The following is a 21973-nucleotide window of genomic DNA, read 5'->3' as shown; positions in this document are numbered from 1 at the left end:
TTGCATTTCTTCAGTAACTGGCTCCACAGCCCCAATATCTTTGTAATGGCTTCAACTCAGTAATTAGTAAAATTTGGTTCAGATTCAGCTTGTGTATTGGTATGTGCTTTGTTTGTTCTCTTCTTGACCTAATCTTCACCCACACTCATTTTTGTATTCACTTTATGGTTTGAAGTACTGTCACAAAAGTGCTAAGCACAGGGCTTTGCTGATACCCGAGCAGCTGCCAATAGCATCAGATGCATTACGGGGATCCCATGGGAAGTTTGTCCGAAAAGAGCCCCACTTCAACAGATTTTATCTGTCATCAAGTGCCTACAGCACAGCTTCTTTATTCACATATATATCAGCTGCACAAGCTAAGGACTCTATCCTGCAGCTCTTACCCAATGCTTATACAGGCAAAGCTCTCATCAACCTCAATGGTAGATTTGCTAGAGTAAGGACTGCAATATTTGTCCCCAAGTGTCAGTTTCACCTCCTAAATTGTACTGGAGAAAAAGATACAGTAGAGCTGAGAAAACAGTCATTCAAGGACTGAAATAAAATACACTTACTTTTGTTTTTATTTGCTGAACATTCACACAAAGAATCATAGAATATCAGGGTTGAAAGGGACTTCAGGAGGTCATCTAGTCCAACCCCCTGCTCAAAGCAGGACCAAGCCCCAACTAAATCATCCCAGCCAGGGCTTTGTCAAGCCTGATCTTAAAAATTTCAAAGGAATCCTTCCACCATCTCCCTAGGTAACGCATACCTCCCTAGGTAACGCATTCCAGTGCTTCACCACCCTCCTAGTGAAAAAGTTTTTCCTAATATCCAAACTAAACCTCCCCCACTGCAACTTGAGACCATTACTCCTTGTTCTGTCATCTGCTACCACCGAGAACAATCTAGGTCCATCCTCTTTGGAATCCCCTTTCAGGTAGTTGAAAGCAGTTATCAAATCCCCCCCCCCCTCATTCTTCTCTTCCGCAGGCTAAACAATCCCAGTTCCCTCAGCCTCTCCTCATCAGTCATGTTTCCAGTCCCCTAATCATTTTTGTTGCCCTCCGCTGGACTCTTTCCAATTTTTTCACATCCTTCTTGTAGTGTGGGGCCCAAAACTGGACACAGTACTCCAGATGAGGCCTCATCAATGTCGAATAGAGGGGTACGATCACGTCCCTCAATCTGCTGGCAGTGCCCGTACTTATACAGCCCAAAATACCATTGGCCTTCCTGGCAACAAGGGCACACTGCTGACTCATATCCAGCTTCTCATCCACTGTACCCCTAGGTCCTTTTCTGCAGAACTGCTGCCTAGCCATTCGGTCCCTAGTCTGTAGCAGTGCATGGGATTCTTCCATCCTAAGTGCAGAACTCTGCACTTGTCCTTGTTGAACCTCATCAGATTTCTTTTGGCCCAATCCTCTAATTTGTCTAGGGCCCTCTGTATCCTATCCCTACCCTCCAGTGTATCTACCTCTCCTCCCAGTTTAATGTAATGGAACACATCAATTTATTTTTGTCTATTACTGTCATTAATTTGCACCAACTGCACAGAAATTTTTTTAAAACAGGTTTATTTCATCCATAGGTACAATTTTGGCTCCATTTTACATGGGAAAGATAAATAAAAGTTCACTCCAGAACATAAATTTTTCTTTAATTACACCTGCCTGAAAACGTGAAGCAATCAGAGAAATCTAGGAATTCTAGGTACTTTATTTGAAGAGTTTTTTTTTTTTTACTGTTAAAGTTATAGGATCTAGTTCTTGGTTTTGGCTGACCTGTGCTCAGAGGACCCAAAAATGGTGAAGATGAGTTGGCTGGTGGTATGTCATCTTTACACCTTGTGATCCTTGGACCAGCTAGGAGGTGGTTCAGTCCCCAAGAGCAATTTAGAGCAGCATTAAGGCTGCTTTAAGTTATGATTAGCTGCAACAGCACCCAAGGATCTGTTCTGACACCTGGGGATGGCTGGAATGCTGCATGGCTCTGTTCAAGTCCTTTACACCGAGGATTAAGAAGGAGGATAGCATAGGCCAGCTACACCAGCTTTCTGTCACTGGAGGATTCCTCTATGTCCAGTAAATCCTTAGCTGGCCACTTAAGCCAACTTTAAATCTGATTTTTTGCTCTTTCTGCCATCAGTGTACTCCAAAGGGAGAATCAGACCACCAGAGCAATAGCGTCTGAGTAGGTGCAGCAGTGAGCCCAGCTCACTTTCTTTGCTTATGTTTGGGAAAGCTGCTGCTGCCCCATTTTGAAGTATGGCTGAGAGCTGCCCTGATCTTCTGAAATCTATGAGCCACACACTGGGTTTTTCTCATTCCAAAAACGTGTCCTTTTCTGAAAGTGCTATTTTCAATTCTTCACGTGAGGAAAAAAAGTCAGTCCTATTTCAAAATATTCTTATCTGGTACCTAGCCATGTTGAATGCCAAAATATAAGAAGGTTCTCTGCACAACCTCTAAATTGATTGCAAATTGGGCCATGGTTACTTTTCACTATCATAAATTAAAGACGGTTATTAGCCATTATTTACATCAGTCCTGGGCAATTGATCATTGTTCATTAGCTAAAATGCACAAACACTTCTAACTTAAGGGGCTTTTTAAGCAGATATATAAAATTAGAATCAACCTGATTCTAAAAACTTATTTTTTAAATCTCTAAAATCCCCTTTTCATGTTTTTGTTTCATTTAGAGCACACTGTAATTCTCACCGATTAATATCACAGATGTTATAAAAACATTTGGAGAGTTTCCCATAGTAGTACCCAGTACTACTATGAATTCACAGATGAATTAAACAAGTCAGAAGTACAACTCCAGGATAAGTGAATTGCAGGATTGCATGCGACAGCCAAGAGCTTCTCCAGTTATGCATTATGCACATTAAAAAAAACTGAATGCTGACAGGTGTAGTAAAGTAAGAAGCCCTGTTAAAAAATTCTTTACACGGATATTATTTTAAACAATGGATTTAAGAGCCAAATCATACCTACCAATTTCTGTACGTCATTCCCCTTGGAATCATCCATCTATCACTTCATAATTTACAACTCCAACAGCCTAATATTTAGCTTGAGATAAAAAACGCAGAAGCTGCCTGAATGAGAATCAGGGCGCATATAGTTTCTTGCCTCAAGCAGATGGCAGTAGCTGATGCTTCAAAGGAGGGTAAGTAACGTATACACACCTACCTAATCATGCAATGCTACAAAAGCAATAGAACTTTTGGATCTGAGGGAAGAATATGGCCCTAAACAAACACTATGAAGTATCTGCACAATATCTAAATGTCAGCGTTGCAAATGTTTAGACAAACCGGAGTGAACAGAAAAATAAGTGAGAACTGCAAATGTGTTGCTGTTGGGACAGTCAAGATGTTTATATCCCAACCTGTGCCCTCCCAATGTTTTTAAAGAGGCAATTAGGCACATGCTTCAAAATGTAAGATAATTAGCACTTACATAAGACTATATTCTATTGCCCTGCTGTACTGTTTTTTAAACACCTGGTTGGACAAAATGCCCAGAACTTTTATTCATTGCACAAGCACTCAATTCAAATCTGAGCACGTTCAGGCTGCTCAAAACATCCTAGTTCACATTGGGAAGCCCAAAGACTAAGCATGATGACATCAGCAGGACACGGATTTAATCTTATAAGTATCACAGATAATACTGAAGCACAGGACACACTTCAAACTTCTGATGACAAATACTGTAGTCTGAAACTTTATCTGCCAGCTGGAAGAGGAGTGAAATAAAGAAGAAAAAAGGGACAGACACCACACTGTACTAAGTGAATATACTAAAGATAGTAAGGCACTGGGAAGCTCTTAAAGCAATTGCAGATTAGCCAGGAATCTTTAAGACAAGGGAACTAAGGTAAATTTTTCAGACTGTACTATGAAATTGTCTAGGATGGATAAATCTGAACTGTTGCTACTGTGCATTATGGCACACATCCCCCAGCCCTTTTCTTGTGTAACGCAAAACTCCTGAAATAAGAGGAACAAAATGCTAAATTTGGCATGCAAATCAGAAAAAAGTTGACAAGGTTAAAAAAAATCTTATATTAATCTAGATTACAGTCCTTTCCTTACTGGCCTGGGAAGGCATTTCTGAATGCTAAATCAAACACAAAAAATATGGATCTGGAATAAACATTGCTTTTACTCTGTCAAGCACCGAATACTTTACCCTGGAGGCCAGTTCTAAGCAATTCTTTAGACCAGAGGTTCTCCAACTGTGGTCCGCGGACCACAAGTGCTCCAGGAGCTCCATTCAGGTGGTCCGCGGATAGTTCCCTCTAAGGTGAGTGCCTGGGCAGCCACACATGAGAGAATGAAGGGCCACCCACCTGATTAGTGAAGCTGCACAGGTGTGGCTCACTAATTAGGTGCCTGGATCCTGAAGAAGATGCACATGTAAAATGAGGTGGTGGCCTTGAGGGGAATAGGGGGAAGTGGGGTGAGAAGAGGGGGTGGGGGGAATTTGGGATTTGCAGGGCTGTGGCGGCTAGAGAAGGAGGCGACTTTCCCCAGCTCCAGGGCTGCAGCTGCTGGCGAGAGACGGCCCTCCTTCCCAGCCTCAGCTCTGTGGCTGCTGTGGCGGGGGAGAGACCCCCCTCCTTCCCAGCCCCAGCTTGGGAGCTGCCGCAGCTGGGGAGAGACCCCCCCTCCTTCCCAGCCCCAGCTCGGGAGTTGTCGTGGCGGGGGAGGGAGGGCACATCCATCGCATTAAAAAGGTAAGACTACGGATATTAAAATTTGAGTTGTGTTGTTTTATTTGTAGAACAAAAAAAGTTTATTATTAATTTTCTTTATATAGCGCTTTTATCCAAAGCGCTTTACAATAGTTAGCTAACAGTACTAACAACATTTGGAAAGATCATTAAGTGGTCTGCTGAGACCCTCAGCAATTTTCAACTGGTCCGTGGAAAAAAAAGTTAGAGAACCACTACTGTAGACCAAGCATGCTACAATGTTTCTGGGTAAGAGAGAAGCAGGAGACTGTACCCAAACAACAGAAGAAATGTCTTTCAGGGACACACAGGAAACAATTTTTCAAGACAAAAAAACATCATTTAGCTTTATCTTTTTACCCTAGCAGTTATCAGTGGAGAGTTTACTTAAGTTTATTTTATTATCTCTGCTAGGACTATAATGATCTACCTTCATAACTACTCATGCAGGAAACCCATAAGGATACTTGTGCTCTCCAGGTGCAATTAGAAAAAAATATAGCTTAGGGGTTGGGAGAGGGAGTGTGATGTTTAAAAGGGAGGTTTTGTTGTATTTTGAGAGATTAAGGACAAAATTTTCACAAGCACCTAAGTCATTTAGGACCAGATTTTTACAGGTTTTTGGGTGCTCAAAGATGCAGATAGGTGCCTCGTGGAATTTTCAAAAGCCCCTAGGTACCTAATTCCCACTGAAATGAGTTCACCTGGCAATGCTTCATATTAAAACATACCCACAGCCAAAGCCAATCTGCTATTTATAAAATGCCAGTATATCATGTGATTTCTCCCCCATCCCCTTCCCCTTTTTTTTTTTTTAAACACCTCTGTTACAAGTAACAGAGAAAAATGAGAGAATCTGGGAAAGGAAACCTTTTAAAAATATTTATCTTGTCATTGTATATCATTTGCACAGTACATAACCTTGCAAATGAAACATTTACATTACCAGGATATAAACATGTCACCATATTACACTATGCATAGGAAAATAAAATTAACATGGTAAAATTAATAGCATGGCAGGATTACGCCTTCCTTTCTAAGAAAACTCACTATATTTATTTATAGAGCAGCAAAAACAATGTCATTATAATGTTCTTATTATGTGTCTTTTCTGGAAAGTCTCAGAGCTAAGGTAACACCAAATTAGGTTTCAGAGAATCATATATATTAATGGCTAGATTGTACCTGGATGCACAAAAGCCTGTCACCACTTTTCCTCTTGCAGAGGCCAGACATAATCTTCATCCTTGCATTCCTGAAATGCTCGGAAAGCAGTGCCCATAACTCAGTCAGTGAAAAAGAGCACAGCAAGACTACAGCGCCCCACAGTTCACTGGCCAGAAAAGTTGGACCAGCATACTACACTTACCTAACCCTGTACGTAAGTGTACTTGACACCTCCACCACAAATACTCCTGGAAACATTATGCTTGCACAATGGTTCTGGCAACTGCAGCCAGCATGCAGGCCATTTTCACATCCCTCACCAATGAAGGCAGCGATTTGGGGTCTGGCCTACAGAATTTTTGTACAGCTATAACTACATTGGCTTAGAAAATGATACAGTTAAAGAGCTAAAATTGCCTACTGTGGACACAGCTATTCCAGCATTAAGGGTGCATCTATCAGGTATTCACCCACGAAAGCTTATGCTCCAATCCGTCTGTTAGTCTATAAGGTGCCACAGGACTCTTTGCCGCTTTTACAGATCCAGACTAACACGGCTACCCCTCTGATACAATCTAATGCTAAACTACAATAGTATTATTTGTGTCTATTGTTTTCCATATTATATTCACTAGTTGATAAAACACACCTAATTTTAAATTTTTAATGTTATAATCTACCAGTTTGCCACCTACCACTCTTCTACTATCTGACACTAGCAGCACAACTATTGAGGCCTGCTCTACACTAAAGTGTTAGGTCAACCTAAGGCAGCTTACTTTGACCTAATTATGTCAGTGTACACGCTACAGCCTTGCTCCTCCCGATGTAAGTGTCCTACTACACTGACACGATACTTCTACCTCCACGAGAGGCATAGGGCTTATATCGGTATAGTTAGGGTGACACAGTGCCCCTGCAGACACTGCGTTACCTACATCTATTGGTTGTCACTGTCAATTTCACAGCTCTGCTGGGGCCATGAAATTGACAAGAAAGCTGTCTCCTGGTTCCTCAGCCCTGCTGCCACCCAGGCTCCTGGCTCAGGCTGCCACCCAGGTTCCCTACGGAGAGCCATGCTCCACCCCGGGGTCCCGGATCCCCACACTGCCCCGGCTGCTGCCCAGGCTCTCAGCTCCCTGCCAGGAATGGGGCATCCGCACTGGGCTTCTCAGCACCCCACCCCTACACGAGGAAGGGAACAGCTGCACTGGGCTTCTCCGCTCCCCACTGGGAACGGGGCAGCCACCCGGGCTCTCGGCTCCCCACTCCCAACTGAGGGCATGGCTGCACTTAGGGGGAAGCTCTGTGCCCAGAGTGCAGTCGGCTGCCGTGCTCAGAGCTGAGCCCAGCTCCTGGTGAGAAGCGGGGAGCTAAGAAGCCTGGTGCAGCTGCCCTGTTCCCAGTGGGGGGCTGCATGTGCCTGCCACTCTTAAGTCAGTAGAAGCACCCCTGATGAAGATGCACACCACTGACCGAAGAAGGGCAATGTGGATATCACCCCCCGCAGTAATTACTGCATGGCTGTAAGTCAACCTAATGTAGGTCAACTTAAGTTTACAGTTGTAAAATGCCAGTATATCATGTGATTTCTCCCCCATCCCCTTCCCTTTTTTTTTTAAACACCTCTGTTACAAGTCTCATTTAAAAATCAAGAAACAGTAATGTTTATCTTGATAACCATTTCCTTTTAAGAGTACACTGTCCTCAGCATAAACCAGTGCAGCCACTCTCAGATTTTTTTTTTTTAAACATAGACCCCAATTTCACTGAGTTCATGTATTCTGCATTTGTTTTTTAAGGTTTTAGAAGTACTATACCTGTTGAAATACTTTCCTTTTAAAAGGGAAACACTGAGAGGAAGAGATTTAGTGTGAGGGTTTAGAAACAACAGTTTAGCCCTGTTAGGCTGTTGTGAGCAAATACTTCACAAGAACAACGATAACTGTAACAATTTGATGACGCTTCCTAAAGTGACCAAGTGATAATACTGTTCCAGAATAGAGGACCACTGAGCATTCTATTGTACGTGTTGATAAACTGCATCATGTTGGCACCAGGAAAGAACGGTTTGAAATCCCGTTCCCACTGACTTCAATGAACCAGTTTTACCCATGTTAAACGTATTTTTGTGCAAGCTATCTACAAAAGCCTGAGAAGAAAATACGTTCTAGAAAAGGGGGGGGGCAAAAGGGCCAAATTGAGCTTTCAGCTACACCAATGTAAAACTCAGTGGAGCTCCTCCATATTTACTACGGAGGAACAGAGTATAATTTGGCCCAAAATATACAATAGGAAAGCAGCTGGTAAGGATGGAAGGAGCTCACCTTGCGCGGGGGTGGTCCATGGTCATCCAAGTAAGTGGAATTTCCTGGGGGGGGAAAGAGACAAACACAAAAATTATGCAATGTAATTTCAAACCCATAAAAATAACTTAGTGACATCTTATGGGAATTAGTGTCCCTCCCAGTGTTTCTCTTTTGTCACAGGAACCAAGTCAAACAAACGCTTTCTCTTGCTACATTTTTCTTTTTTTAAAAACTAGGGGTGATTTGGCTCATCCACATGTTTGACAGCCAGTTGCACAAATGTTAGAGTTTTAGTACAAAACTAAATGGTCCAGGTGTATGAAATGGGACAATGGCACCTTTAGTTATTCACAGTATTAAAAAATATAGTGTACATGTATAAGGACAGAGTTGTAAACAATTATAATTCATGAATCTCAGTAGACACAATTTAATTTTAAATAACATCATTCTGGGGCTGGCTCCTAGATTTTGGTCAGATTAAGTTGACAAACACTGTGTGATACCTACACTAGACTTTCTGCATTTTCCTATACCGGATTCCCGCCCACTGACCTGTGATTTAATTTCTGTCTCAGAATATTCAAAAAGTCTGAACAAACAATACTATTATGCCTGCCATTCCAACTTGCTCTCCTTCCTGAGGCTGAAGAAAAAGCCCGTGATTCTCAAGTGCTTTCCTGTAGGTTAGTCCAATATAAAACACCCACTCAAGACCCACAACTTCAGGGTTTTTTCTATTTTATACACACACACGAATAAACGCATGCAGCATTTCTTCCTTAACTCTCACTCTGTTCCCCATATCAAACAGAACCTTTCCTAATATACCCATCAGAAGGCAAAAGGCTCTCCGCAGTTCTGGCAGTCTCCATCAGGCTGACAGCTACATTCAAACATCTTGTCATCTGAATCATCTCCAAGCCCAAGATAGTAAGAAAATCCCTTTGTCCCTATACCAAGAGGCTAGGTAGTATGAGGATAAAATTCATTAATGTTTATGAGGCACTAAGATACCAGAATGATGGGGCCCACATAAGTACCCCCGAGAGAAAAAGTTCCTTACAAATGAGATCCACTGATAAGTCAGTCTCTGGATCCCGGGATTGTTCAGTGCTGCAGCGGCAACACACTCTGTCTTTGGGAGGAAGAAGTGTCTCATGTAGCTCGCAATGAAATGCTCTGGTTAGTTAAGAATGTGTACTGCAGACTCAAAGGGTTTCCATTCCATCCTCCTTGGCCAGAAGGACAGCGGCTCAACGTAAGGATCTTGCAGAATTATTCATGGTACCATCATAAAAGGAAGCATTTTGGACAGAGGAGGCATGAAATCCAATAGGTTTGCTAATGACAGCTCCACACCACTAATTTAGTTAAATACAACTAATCAATACATTTTATTAAAAAAAAGCTTGAATTACTATGTAAATTAAGTTTTAAAACTTTGTGTTTTCAATACTTTTTCTAATTCCTTTAAGTTTAAAAATCACTTGTCTGACACTATAAAGGGTGGGAGTCAAGAAAAACTAATCTAGGGTTCAACATCATGTAAAACCTACTCCAAATCCAAAGAAGATGGTTCTTCACAGTTTTCTTGGTCTGGCATGAGAGTCCACGAATGCAGAAGCCTCAACATCTTTTATTTCATTGAACTGGCTCTAAAGAACATTCACATTTTTCAATTCAAGTCTCCCTCATATGTCCTTAATGCAAAATCAAAAGCTCATCTTCTTATTATTCTAATATAATAGTACCTTCTCCTTGTGGGACTAATTAATTAATTGCTAATGGCTATTTTCTGGTTCAGAATGCTCCACTCTCACCCCACACCTAATATTGCATTCCACTGATTCTGATTGCCCTGAAAGTAATTCTATTCACAAATAATTGAAAGGAGTCCTATATGGTCCTTTGATAAAATGGTTCTTCTATAGGCAAAGCCTCTGAAAAAACATGTTTGATGGGGAAGAATCAGCAGTTCAGAAAAAAAATATTGCTACATATAGTTTGTCAAAGCTAAGACATTATGCTAAGACCATTCTTTCCAGCACTAGCCATAGACTACGTTTCCCTACCATCTGGCCATGTGTACATATCAGTTTTCCTTAAAAATGAAGAGTTTGTATGGAGTAGCTAAATGCGTCCAGCAACCCACCCCATAATGAATGCAGTCAAGAGAATGATGTTATTGATGTAAAAATGACTTAATACTTTTCTTGAAAATAAGAGTACGTTGTCTTTCTTGCTCTGCGTTAAGCACAGACCTTTATTAGGCAAGGCAGACAATTTTTAAACAAACGAACACATTAAAAATGGTAGATAACATCTGAAAAGTAGCAACTCACTAAAAAGTATTAAATTGGTAATAGGTCTTTTTAAAATATTACATCTTATTGAAAAAAGGTATGTTTAAGCCTGTCTAGTCACATTCACACTCATACACACCACTGTAGTTATTCCAGGCATTTGAGTTTACCAAAATTAAAAGAACATTAATTACAATTTTAGCAAACAGCTGTCATGGTTAATTTTGCTGAAAAAAAGGATCTGAATTACTGCTGTTTTCTTTTCCTCTCAAGTTTTAAACAGATAAGTATATTCATACTATATACTGTAGCTTATAGTACGTTCCTTACAAAAGACTGAACTAGAAAGTATGAGCTAATACCTTAAAAGGAGAAAATCTTTTTTGAAATACACATAAACATTGAATATGGTCTAATTATTAACATCTCACCTTTCTATACCACTGTTTCTGTATGTTGCATTTTCCTCACTTTGTTTTCTTGAAACTAATCTTTCAGTGTTTGAGCAACTACAATGATCTTCATATCTGGCTTGACACAGGTATTTCATGTGCTTGATTTCTGTTTTTAAACCAATTTTTAATTTTAGCAGCTTGATTTTGGGTTGCTACTACACACATTTAAAAATAATGAGTCAAATTCTGAGTGGATGTAAACAGATTCATTTACCATGGAAGTCTCAACAGTGAAAAGTGGTGATATAAACTTGTCACGAGACAGATATAAGTGGTGAAAGTTTAAATAGGATTGATTTGGAATCCAATGAGAGTAACTTGCACAAACCAAAAAGGGGGCAAAAAGGGTAGGTCACCAGTAGGGAAAATTTACTTCAACCCTCAAATTAGATATCTTTTCCTGCTACATTTCATTCTTCTGCCCCTTTGGCATGTAAGTTAGAGTTATTTTGAACATGTATGGAACGACAAATCAGTGCACTAATTTGAATCCTCTTTTTTCAGTGTAGCAAGTTTAAAACAAACGTTCCCTTTTGATAAACAGATGAAAGCTTTTGCCAAATGGTTAACAAAAAACCCAACAGATCCAGGAATGGAGGACATTGACAGGAGAGAGCTTTCTCTATGGCTGGGGTTCTCAAACTTCATTGTACCCTGACTGCTTTCTGACAAGAAAAATTACTACACGATGCCAGGAGAGGGACTTGAAGCCTGAGCCCTGCCGGCTGGGGGTGGGGGTGGAGGGGGGTGGGGAGTCAAAGCCCATGGGCTTCAGTCCCACGCAGGGGGCCTGTAACCCGAGCCACACCATCCAGAGCTGAAGATGGGCCTGAGCAGCAGGGCTCAGGCTTTGGCCTCAGGCCCCAGCAAGTCTGACAACCCCATTAAAAAGAGGTTGGGACCCAGTTTGGGGTCCCGATCTACAGTTTGAGAACCGCTGCTCTATGGTATGCTCCCCACTGCCTTCAATCCTGTTGAAGTCCTTTTGCAAATATTCTCACTGATCACCACATCACAGTATCAAGCTCTAAATTCATATCGATGTAAAGCCAATCTGAGAAACAGCTTTACTGGGAAATAAATCTGCAGGAAGTTTCATATAGCAAGTTGAAAACCTGCTAAGAATGAAGAAGGTCTTCTAGTACAGCAGAAGGGGTTATGGAAGGCAAACTGGGAATTGAACCTGAAAGACATCTACAAAACACATGGAGGACTTGCAGGTAGGAAAGAAGGCTCCACTTTCACCCCAACATGGCCTCTAACAATATATATATTGTTAAACAGTGAAAGTTTCGATAGAGACATATCCAGAAAAGGCGAATTATTCTATGAACTGTTTCCTACTATAAGAAGTTAAAAGAGCTGAAAGAGAAAGACACAGACTCAGACTTTCAGGCCAGAAGGGATGATTGTGATCATCTAATCTGAAAGAAAGACATGTCGTAGAGGTGAGCGGCTCATTACTACAGTACTATATCATAAACACTACAGTCACTATGTTGATAAGACAAAATAGGTATCTCTGTATAGCATGCTTACATGAAGTAGAGAAAAAGAAATTTATTATTCTGTGTTTATACAGTACAGCACCAGGAACACTTAAAACATTGTACTGGCATATGAGAATGTGCGTGCCATGACTGTAAATATCAATAAGAAAATAAAGTACTTTCTGAGGTGGCTATGGTATGATAATGGAAGGTACATTAATCTGTTTGCATTGAAATCTGGGTCCACAGCCCTGGAGTAACCGATTTCATGTAATAACTGAGATTATTTCCTCCCAACTGCCTTTTTTAAAAAAAATAGAAGTTATTAATGACACAATTGATCCTAATTGTCCTGAAAATGTTATCAGATAGTTCTTTAGCATATTTATTCTTAAAAAACATGGTTTCCTAGATAAGCCAATATTAGTCTTCTCCCTCCTTTAATATTATGAAAATTTTGATCATTTAAAAAAGGAATCGGTTTTCAGACTAATATCCAATAGAACTACATCAATACCAATACCATATTTGCATGGATTGAACATATATTCTGAATTCTCACTTTTTTTGCAGAAAAGAAAGATTCAGGTATAGAATGAAAGAGGATTATGGTATTACAGTGGTCTGGTTTCTTAGATAATTAGTAATCTTTAACATGTAGTGAGTCAGATATATACAAGGTCTTTGTGAGAACCTGGTGGTTAAATCTTTTTTTTCTTGGAATCAAAGACATAGGAAGTTTCTCAGTCAAGGACCAGCAGACCAAATTTAAACAAAGAAGAATGTTCAGTAACCAAATCAAGGCAGTTATTTCTATAACCAATTCAAAACTAAAGGAAGGAAAATTACAAAATCAGAAAGAAAGGCATTTTTGGTATTGGGGAATATGGGGAAGCTGAGGTGAAATTACGTATGTACATTATGAAGATCAGCTGCTTGCACCCAGGGAGTAATTACAATGGGACAGTTCTACATGAACAAATTGGAGATCAGGCAGAAAGAATAGAATGAAGAGCTGCAGGGAGAAAACATTAGGTTTAGGAAGGAGGAGAAAGGAGAGGACCATGCAGAGCTCTTAAAACTTCCCTTGAGCAAGATTTTGCTTGGTGGGGATCAGAAGTTCTACAACACAGCTGCCATGTTTTCTGCAAGCCTTCTTTCCAAGAAGCCTAACTTCCACTGGATTTTAATTGTATTTGGGTGTCTGGGATACATAAACAGGGGAAAACTGAGTAGGATTTGGAAGGGTATTTTACTTCTGAATTTGACATTGGTGTGACCAATGTTGGAACAATGTGTTCAGTTCTGGGGTCCACACTTCTAGAAGGATACTGATAAATTGCAGACTGTTCAGATAAGAGCCACAAGAATGATTAAAGGATTGGAAAACATAACTTATATTGCAGGGGTTGGCAAACTTTTTAGCCTAAGAGCCACATCTGGGTATGGAAATAGTATGGTGGGCGATGAATGCTCACGAAATTGGGGGTTGGGGTGCAAGAGGGGATGAGGGCTCCGGATGGGGGTGTGGGTTCCAGGATGGGACCAGAAATGAGGGTCAGGGTGCAGGGCTGGGGCTCCGGGCTGAGATAGGGGTGAAGGCTCCGGCTGGGGGTGCGGGCTCTGGGGTAGGACCAAAGGATTCAGCAGGTGGGAGGGGGATCAAGGCTGGGGCAGGGAGTTGGGGCCTGGGAGGGGGATCAGGGATGCAGCGTCCGGGCGGTGCTTACCTCAAGCAGCTCCTGGAAGCAGTGGCATGTCCCCCCTATGGTTCCTACGTGGAAGTGCGGCCAGGCAGCTCTGTGCGCTGCCCTGTCCGCAGGCGTTGCCATGGCACCTCCCATTGGCTGGGAACCATGGCCAATGGGAGCTGCAGAGCTGGCGCTTAGGGCAGGGGCAGCATGTAGAGTCCCCTGGCTGCTCCTATAGTAGGAGCCAAAGGGGGCGGGGGGACATGCCACTGCTTCCAGGAGCTGCGTGGACCCCACTCCCTGGCTGGAGTGCCGGAGCAGGGCAAGCCCCCAACCCCACTCCCTGGCTGAAGCTCAAGGGCCAGAATAAAAGTTCTGACGGGCTGGATGTGGCCCACCCCTGTTATAGCCCACCCCTGTTATAGTGATAGATTTAAGGAGATCAAGCTATTTAACATAACAAAGAGAAGGTTAAGGTGTTATTTGAAGACATTTTATAAACAACAATTGAACAAAAATGTGATAATGGGCTTTTTAATAGACAAAGGCATAACAAGATCCGGTGTGTGAAAGCTGAACCTAGACAAATTCAGACTGAAAATAAGACACAAATTTTTAACGGTGAGGGTAATTAATGACATACAATTTGCAAAGGGTTGCAGCAGATTCTCCTTCCTGGCAATTTTTAAATCCAGAGTGGATGTTTTTCTAAAAGATATGCTCTAGCCCAAATAGAAATTAATTCAGGAAAGTTCTACGTCTTGCATTATACAGGAGATCGGTTTAGTTCAGGGGTGGCCAACCAGTGGCTCCAGAGCCACACGTGGCTCTTCAGAAGTTAATATGCGGCTCCTTGCATAGGCACCAACTCTGGGACTGGAGCTACCAGTGCCAACTTTCCAATGTGCCGGGGTGGGAGTGCTCACTGCTCAACCCCTGGCTCTGCCACAGTCCCTGCCCCTACTTCACCCCTTCCCCCAAGGCCTCCCTCTCCTTCCTGCCCCCTTCCCTAAGCCCGCCATGCCCGCGCTCCTTCCGCTCCCCCCAGAGCCTCCTGCATGCCGCAGGAGGCATGGGGAAGAGGGGCGCTGATCAGCAGGGCTGCTGGCAGGCATGGGGAGCTGATGGTGGGCTGCTGACTTATTACTGTGGCTCTTTGGCAATGTACATAGGTAAATTCTGGCTCCTTCTCAGGTGCAAGTTGGCCACTCCTGGTTTAGTTGATCACAGTGGTGTCTTCTCGCCCCGTGAGCTAGCTTATACTCCTTTGAAAATATCAGCCTTCATTGTACCCCTAGTGGCTACCCAAATCTGAAGCCAGCCATGCATTCTTCCCCCTGTAGACCTCCTAAGGCCCAAAGGAAAATAGTTAAGTGGCCACCACATGCCTTTCCTGGCCTGGAGAGTAAAGGTCTCCCAACACCAAATCATCTAAGAGAAGGTATGGGTGCGTTTGTGACCACTTCTGTCCTCCTACTATGTCTTTTTAAGAGCACATTGAGGAAAAGAGCATGAAACCCTCTCAGCTCCCCACTTGAGGGAAAAAAGGAAGTAGACAGGAAGGCAAAACGGCAGGTGGAGACACTCTAGAGCGTAGCACACCAGGACTTTTATCGATCTATGACACGCGAGGAGGAATTTATGATGTATTCTGACAGAAGGATAAATTATATACTTCTGAGCAATACTTGACTACCTATTCCTTTAGGAGGCTTGTCTCAAAGTCTGCTACAGTCAGGGGTGAAAGTAAGTCAGGACACTTACCAGTACGGGCCAGGGCGGCTCCGAGCCCCAGAAGAGGCAGGGCCTCAGGAGGAAGGGGCGGGGCTGGGGGTCAGCATCCCCCAGCCAGCCCAATGCTGCCCTGGGCTCCCGTGTTGATTTAAGGGGCGCGGGGTTCCGGACGCCACTGCTGCTGGGGGGTGGGGAGCAGCAACATTAAAGCTCTGCCGCAGCAAAGGACCATCCTTAAAGCACTGCCCCTTTAACGTTGCTGCCCCTTCCCCCACTGTCGGCGGCCCTGCCAGTATGGACCCTACCAGCAGGGCCGCCGACAAGGGAGGCAAAAGGGGCAGGGGCATTAAAGAGGGCTTTAAATGTGGGCTGGGTATGGGCCAGTGCGGGTGTTTATCAGTACACTGTACTGGCCCACTTTCACCCTTGGCTACTGTGTAATACAGTCTCATGCCCCATGGATCAAGTAGGTATGTAAAAGACTCTTTGTTATCAAGAACCTGGATCCTGCACCATTGAAATGAATGGGATATTTGCCATTAACTTCAGTGAGACAGTGACTGGTCCCTAAGTTGGAGTCATGTTGCTACTTTTTGCCTGGCACCATTTTTCATCATGTTCTATGGTTTCAAGAGGTATTTTGAACACCACCAACAACTATATGGTAGAGGCTCTCTCAGTCCTTGCTTACACAAATACACTGGCATGGCCCTAACAGCAAGAGCACTAATGTGAACAAGATTCGAACAACTCCCAGCATTTTCACCAGTGTCACACAGAGCGGTTGTGAGCAGGTTTAAATGGTTAAACTCTAGCAGTCAGCTGAAGTCTTATCTAAAAGGGCAATTCCTGCCATTGCTACAACCAGCAGAGCTGCACCAGTGGGAATAGAGGGAACTTTCTCAGAAAAAAGGCAAGTGTAGACGAAGCCCCAGTAACCAGTCAGTGCTGTAACAAGACTCCCATTATACCCCAAACTTGCATCCATTCTGTATGAAAAGCTACATAACTATTATTGCCCTCTTCAGTATAAATCCAGCACCTCACTGAGATCTTTAATGGAGTAATACACACTAGCACAGTAGTGTTATTCTGTATTTGACATCCTGAAGTGGAATTTAATTCCTTATTTTCCTTTTTTTTAAAAACTATGTGCTATATTTTATTTGTACGACTTCTTTTAAGCTTCTTGATCTCAAGAAGAACACACATTATAGGTCATCATTCACTCCATACCAGTGAATACAGGATTGTGCACTGAAAGCAAAGAAAGACGGGACATGGAAGAGATCACTTGGGTAATTTCATTTTCTTGTAAAATGAAGTCTGGGAACTTTCAATTTAACCAGTTATAAATAATTTAGTGCTGGTTTACTATAAATAGAATAAAGCACTAAGCTCCCAGAAATACACAGTACTGTCAACTTGGCAAGCTCTCTCACTGTTCATTCTGCAGCAACAGCATATATGAAACACAGTACTAACTGGACTAGTATCTTATGAGACACTACAAAGGATTTACATATCTGCAGCTTACATATCAATGCTGAAGTCCAAATTTAAGAGGAAATTTTTTAGATTAAAAAACTTGTTATGTATAAAAATAAAACCAAAAAGTTATTTTTGTATTAAATATAATTACCTTAATAGACTCCAATTTAAGAGTTTAACTGTTCAGTGGATCAATCTATAGTTTTTTGTGGAAGATGTCAGCCTTTATAAATAAGGCCATTATAGACCAGGCCTTCATGGATTTTTTTTTTTATAAAGAATAAATTCAAAAAGTGAATGGGATAATAATAATTACTAATGGATGAACCTCAAAACTTTCAATGGTTCAGTTCAGATAAGAAGCCAAAAGTTCTGAGATCTAGCCAAAGTTCATCCAAATTATACAAACCATAACAAAATCTAGGTGGAAAATATCACAGGAATAGGCTTGTCTGCGAGATTGGTACTGGTTACTTCTATTAGTTTGACCATACACAGCTGTTTTAGCAGTATTTCAGCATTTCTTCAAATCTCATTTGGGATCTAGAAATGCCATGGTATACAAAAAAGGAAAAGTAAGGGATGAGATAGTTCAAGTTCTGGACCAAGGCTTTGGTTGTGTTGTTTTCGCTAATGTTGTAAATGAACTAAATAATGCATACATGTACCATTGCCCTCTGAAGGGTAGAGTCATAGTTACTGTACTGTGTGTCATAAGCCCTATACTGCTGAACGTGAAAACAGATTCTACTTTACATCCAGTGGTAAATGCCTGTGCTTTTGTAACACAAACAGCAAAGTTCTAATCTTCTAATTTCACATTATGTATAAAAACATTTTCACCAGCCAAATTCAAGAGAAACTAAGTGAGAGAGAGAAAGAAAAGAGAGAACAGAAAACTATGCTATATACAATCCTCATCTGACTCAATAAAATATTGATGGTTCATCTATTAAAACCTTAGAGATGCAAAGGCTGCCTGAAGCATGACATTGGGATGAGACAGAAAATCATATATAGATGCATATTGACTCAAAAATAAAGAAATCTAGATTATATTTTAGGACAAATTGTTTAATGAAGAAAAATATATTGGACTACAGAAATTGTGTGCAAAGCTGGCTTGGCTAAGTATAAATAAAAGTGTTGGCAGTGCAATAACTAATGGTTCTTCTCAGATTCAAAGTGTGAGATTGCTGGATGGTCTGTTCTTATTTTACTCAAACCAGTCTGCCTATCCCTAATTATAACAATCTGCAATAAACGGTCTTCTGAATGTGTGCTTCTTACACATATCATTTTCTTAATTTGAGTTAGACTGCCAGCAGAGGAGCTACCATCCTTTGCATGTTAATGAAAAACTACTAAAGGTACGTGAGCCTTGGAAGTGAGAAGCAAAATGCGTATTGCCATAGAAAAACAGAAATGAAAACTGCAGGGACTACTACCTAATATTTGTGCACATTTAGACATTTTGGCTGTCCGCATTGACTTCTAGGAATTGTTTGTCTTATGGTTTAATGAACAGATGTGACCCTGGGGAAAAGAACATTTGATGTAAGGACGAAAGTCACCACAGGTTACAGACTTCCAGTCACGTGGACTTCAAAAGCTAACTAAGCGTAAGTGAGAAAGGACTGTAATTATACAGAGACCCCTTTCTGGGACAAATAATCTGGACTGAGAGTTGGCAGAGGGATAATGCTTCTGCTGTGAGAGAAACAACTTTTCTGTCAAGCTGTTGGCAAATATGTCTGGGGCGAGAAAGCAGAAGGAGACTCTGCTGGTTGGAAGGCATGAGATGCTATGTCCTGAGGTTGGGAGTTCCACGACCACCACTCCCAAGAGGAGAAGGCGGGTGGTGGTGGTCGGGGACTCTCTCCTCCGGGGGACTGAGTCATCTATCTGCCGCCCTGACCGGGAAAACCGAGAAGTCTGCTGCTTGCCGGGGGCTAAGATTCGCGATGTGACGGAGAGACAGCCGAGACTCATCAAGCCCTCGGATCGCTACCCCTTCCTGCTTCTCCACGTGGGCACCAATGATACTGCCAAGAATGACCTTGAGCGGATCACTGCGGACTATGTGGCTCTAGGAAGAAGGATAAAGGAGCTGGAGGCGCAAGTGGTGTTCTCGTCCATCCTCCCCGTGGAAGGAAAAGGCCTGGGTAGGGACCGTCGAATCGTGGAAGTCAACGAATGGCTACGCAGGTGGTGTCGGAGAGAAGGCTTTGGATTCTTTGACCATGGGATGGTGTTCCATGAAGGAGGAGTGCTGGGCAGAGATGGGCTCCATCTTACGAAGAGAGGGAAGAGCATCTTTGCCAGCAGGCTGGCTAACCTAGTGAGGAGGGCTTTAAACTAGGTTCACCGGGGGAAGGAGACCAAAGCCCTAAGGTAAGTGGGAAAGCGGGATACCGGGAGGAAGCACAGGCAGGAATGTCTGTGAGGGGAGGGCTCCTGCCTCATACTGGGAATGAGGGGCGATCAACAGGTTATCTCAAGTGCTTATATACAAATGCACAAAGCCTTGGAAACAAGCAGGGGGAACTGGAGGTCCTGGTGATGTCAAGGAACTATGACGTGATCGGAATAACAGAGACTTGGTGGGATAACTCACATGACTGGAGTACTGTCATGAATGGTTATAAACTGTTCAGGAAGGACAGGCAGGGCAGAAAAGGTGGGGGAGTAGCACTGTATGTAAGGGAGCAGTATGACTGCTCAGAGCTCCGGTACGAAACTGCAGAAAAACCTGAGTGTCTCTGGATTAAGTTTAGAAGTGTGTGCAACAAGAGTGATGTAGTGGTGGGAGTCTGCTGTAGACCACCGGACCAGGGGGATGAGGTAGATGAGGCTTTCTTCCGGCAGCTCACGGAAGCTACTAGGTCTCATGCCCTGATTCTCATGGGTGACTTTAATTTTCCTGATATCTGCTGGGAGAGCAATACAGCGGTGCATAGACAATCCAGGAAGTTTTTGGAAAGCGTAGGGGACAATTTCCTGGCGCAAGTGCTGGAGGAGCCAACTAGGGGGGGCGCTTTTCTTGACCTGCTGCTCACAAACCGGGTAGAATTAGTGGGGGAAGCAAAAGTGGATGGGAATCTGGGAGGCAGTGACCATGAGTTGGTTGAGTTCAGGATCCTGACGCAGGGAAGAAAGGTAAGCAGCAGGATACGAACCCTGGACTTCAGGAAAGCAGACTTCGACTCCCTCAGGGAATGGATGGCCAGGATCCCCTGGGGGACTAACTTGAAGGGGAAAGGAGTCCAGGAGAGCTGGCTGTATTTCAAGGAATCCCTGTTGAGGTTACAGGGACAAACCATCCCGATGAGTCGAAAGAATAGTAAATATGGCAGGCGACCAGCTTGGCTTAATGGTGAAATCCTAGCGGATCTTAAACATAAAAAAGAGGCTTACAAGAAGTGGAAGGTTGGACATATGACCAGGGAAGAGTATAAAAATATTGCTCGGGCATGTAGGAATGATATCAGGAGGGCCAAATTGCACCTAGAGCTGCAGCTAGCCAGAGATGTCAAGAGTAACAAGAAGGGTTTCTTCAGGTATGTTGGCAACAAGAAGAAAGCCAAGGAAAGTGTGGGCCCCTTACTGAATGAGGGAGGCAACCTAGTGACAGAGGATGTGGAAAAAGCTAATGTACTCAATGCTTTTTTTGCCTCTGTTTTCACTAACAAGGTCAGCTCCCAGACTGCTGCGCTGGGCATCGCAAAATGGGGAAGAGATGGCCAGCCCTCTGTGGAGATAGAGGTGGTTAGGGACTATTTAGAAAAGCTGGACGTGCACAAGTCCATGGGGCCGGACGAGTTGCATCCGAGAGTGCTGAAGGAATTGGCGGCTGTGATTGCAGAGCCATTGGCCATTATCTTTGAAAACTTGTGGCGAACGGGGGAAGTCCCGGATGACTGGATAAAGGCTAATGTAGTGCCAATCTTTAAAAAAGGGAAGAAGGAGGATCCTGGGAACTACAGGCCAGTCAGCCTCACCTCAGTCCCTGGAAAAATCATGGAGCAGGTCCTCAAAGAATCAATCCTGAAGCACTTGCATGAGAGGAAAGTGATCAGGAACAGCCAGCATGGATTCACCAAGGGAAGGTCATGCCTGACTAATCTAATCGCCTTCTATGATGAGATTACTGGTTCTGTGGATGAAGGGAAAGCAGTGGATGTATTGTTTCTTGACTTTAGCAAAGCTTTTGACACGGTCTCCCACAGTATTCTTGTCAGCAAGTTAAGGAAGTATGGGCTGGATGAATGCACTATAAGGTGGGTAGAAAGCTGGCTAGATTGTCGAGCTCAACGGGTAGTTATCAATGGCTCCATGTCTAGTTGGCAGCCGGTATCAAGTGGAGTGCCCCAAGGGTCGGTCCTGGGGCCGGTTTTGTTCAATATCTTCATAAATGATCTGGAGGATGGTGTGGATTGCACTCTCAGCAAATCTGCGGATGATACTAAACTGGGAGGAGTGGTAGATACGCTGGAGGAGAGGGAAAGGATACAGAAGGACCTAGACAAATTGGAGGATTGGGCCAAAAGAAATCTGATGAGGTTCAATAAGGATAAGTGCAGGGTC

The 21973-nt window shown here is 42.9% G+C and overlaps 1 protein-coding gene across 3 annotated transcripts in view; it reads right to left on the bottom strand.

Annotated features, from left to right (window-relative positions):
• UST (uronyl 2-sulfotransferase) overlaps positions 1 to 21973 on the bottom strand; it is a 300004-nt gene that overhangs the window by 186054 nt on the left and 91977 nt on the right. For all 3 annotated transcript variants that reach the window (XM_075126796.1, XM_048844295.2, XM_048844294.2), the window contains exon 2: positions 8238 to 8281. In XM_075126796.1, coding sequence (XP_074982897.1) covers positions 8238 to 8281 — 44 coding nt within the window. The remainder of the gene's footprint in view (positions 1 to 8237; positions 8282 to 21973) is intronic.

This window comes from Caretta caretta, chromosome 3 (assembly GCF_965140235.1).
Source record: "Caretta caretta isolate rCarCar2 chromosome 3, rCarCar1.hap1, whole genome shotgun sequence".
In the NCBI taxonomy this organism is placed as follows: Eukaryota; Metazoa; Chordata; order Testudines; family Cheloniidae; genus Caretta; species Caretta caretta.
This window is presented reverse-complemented; position numbering and strand designations above follow the sequence as displayed.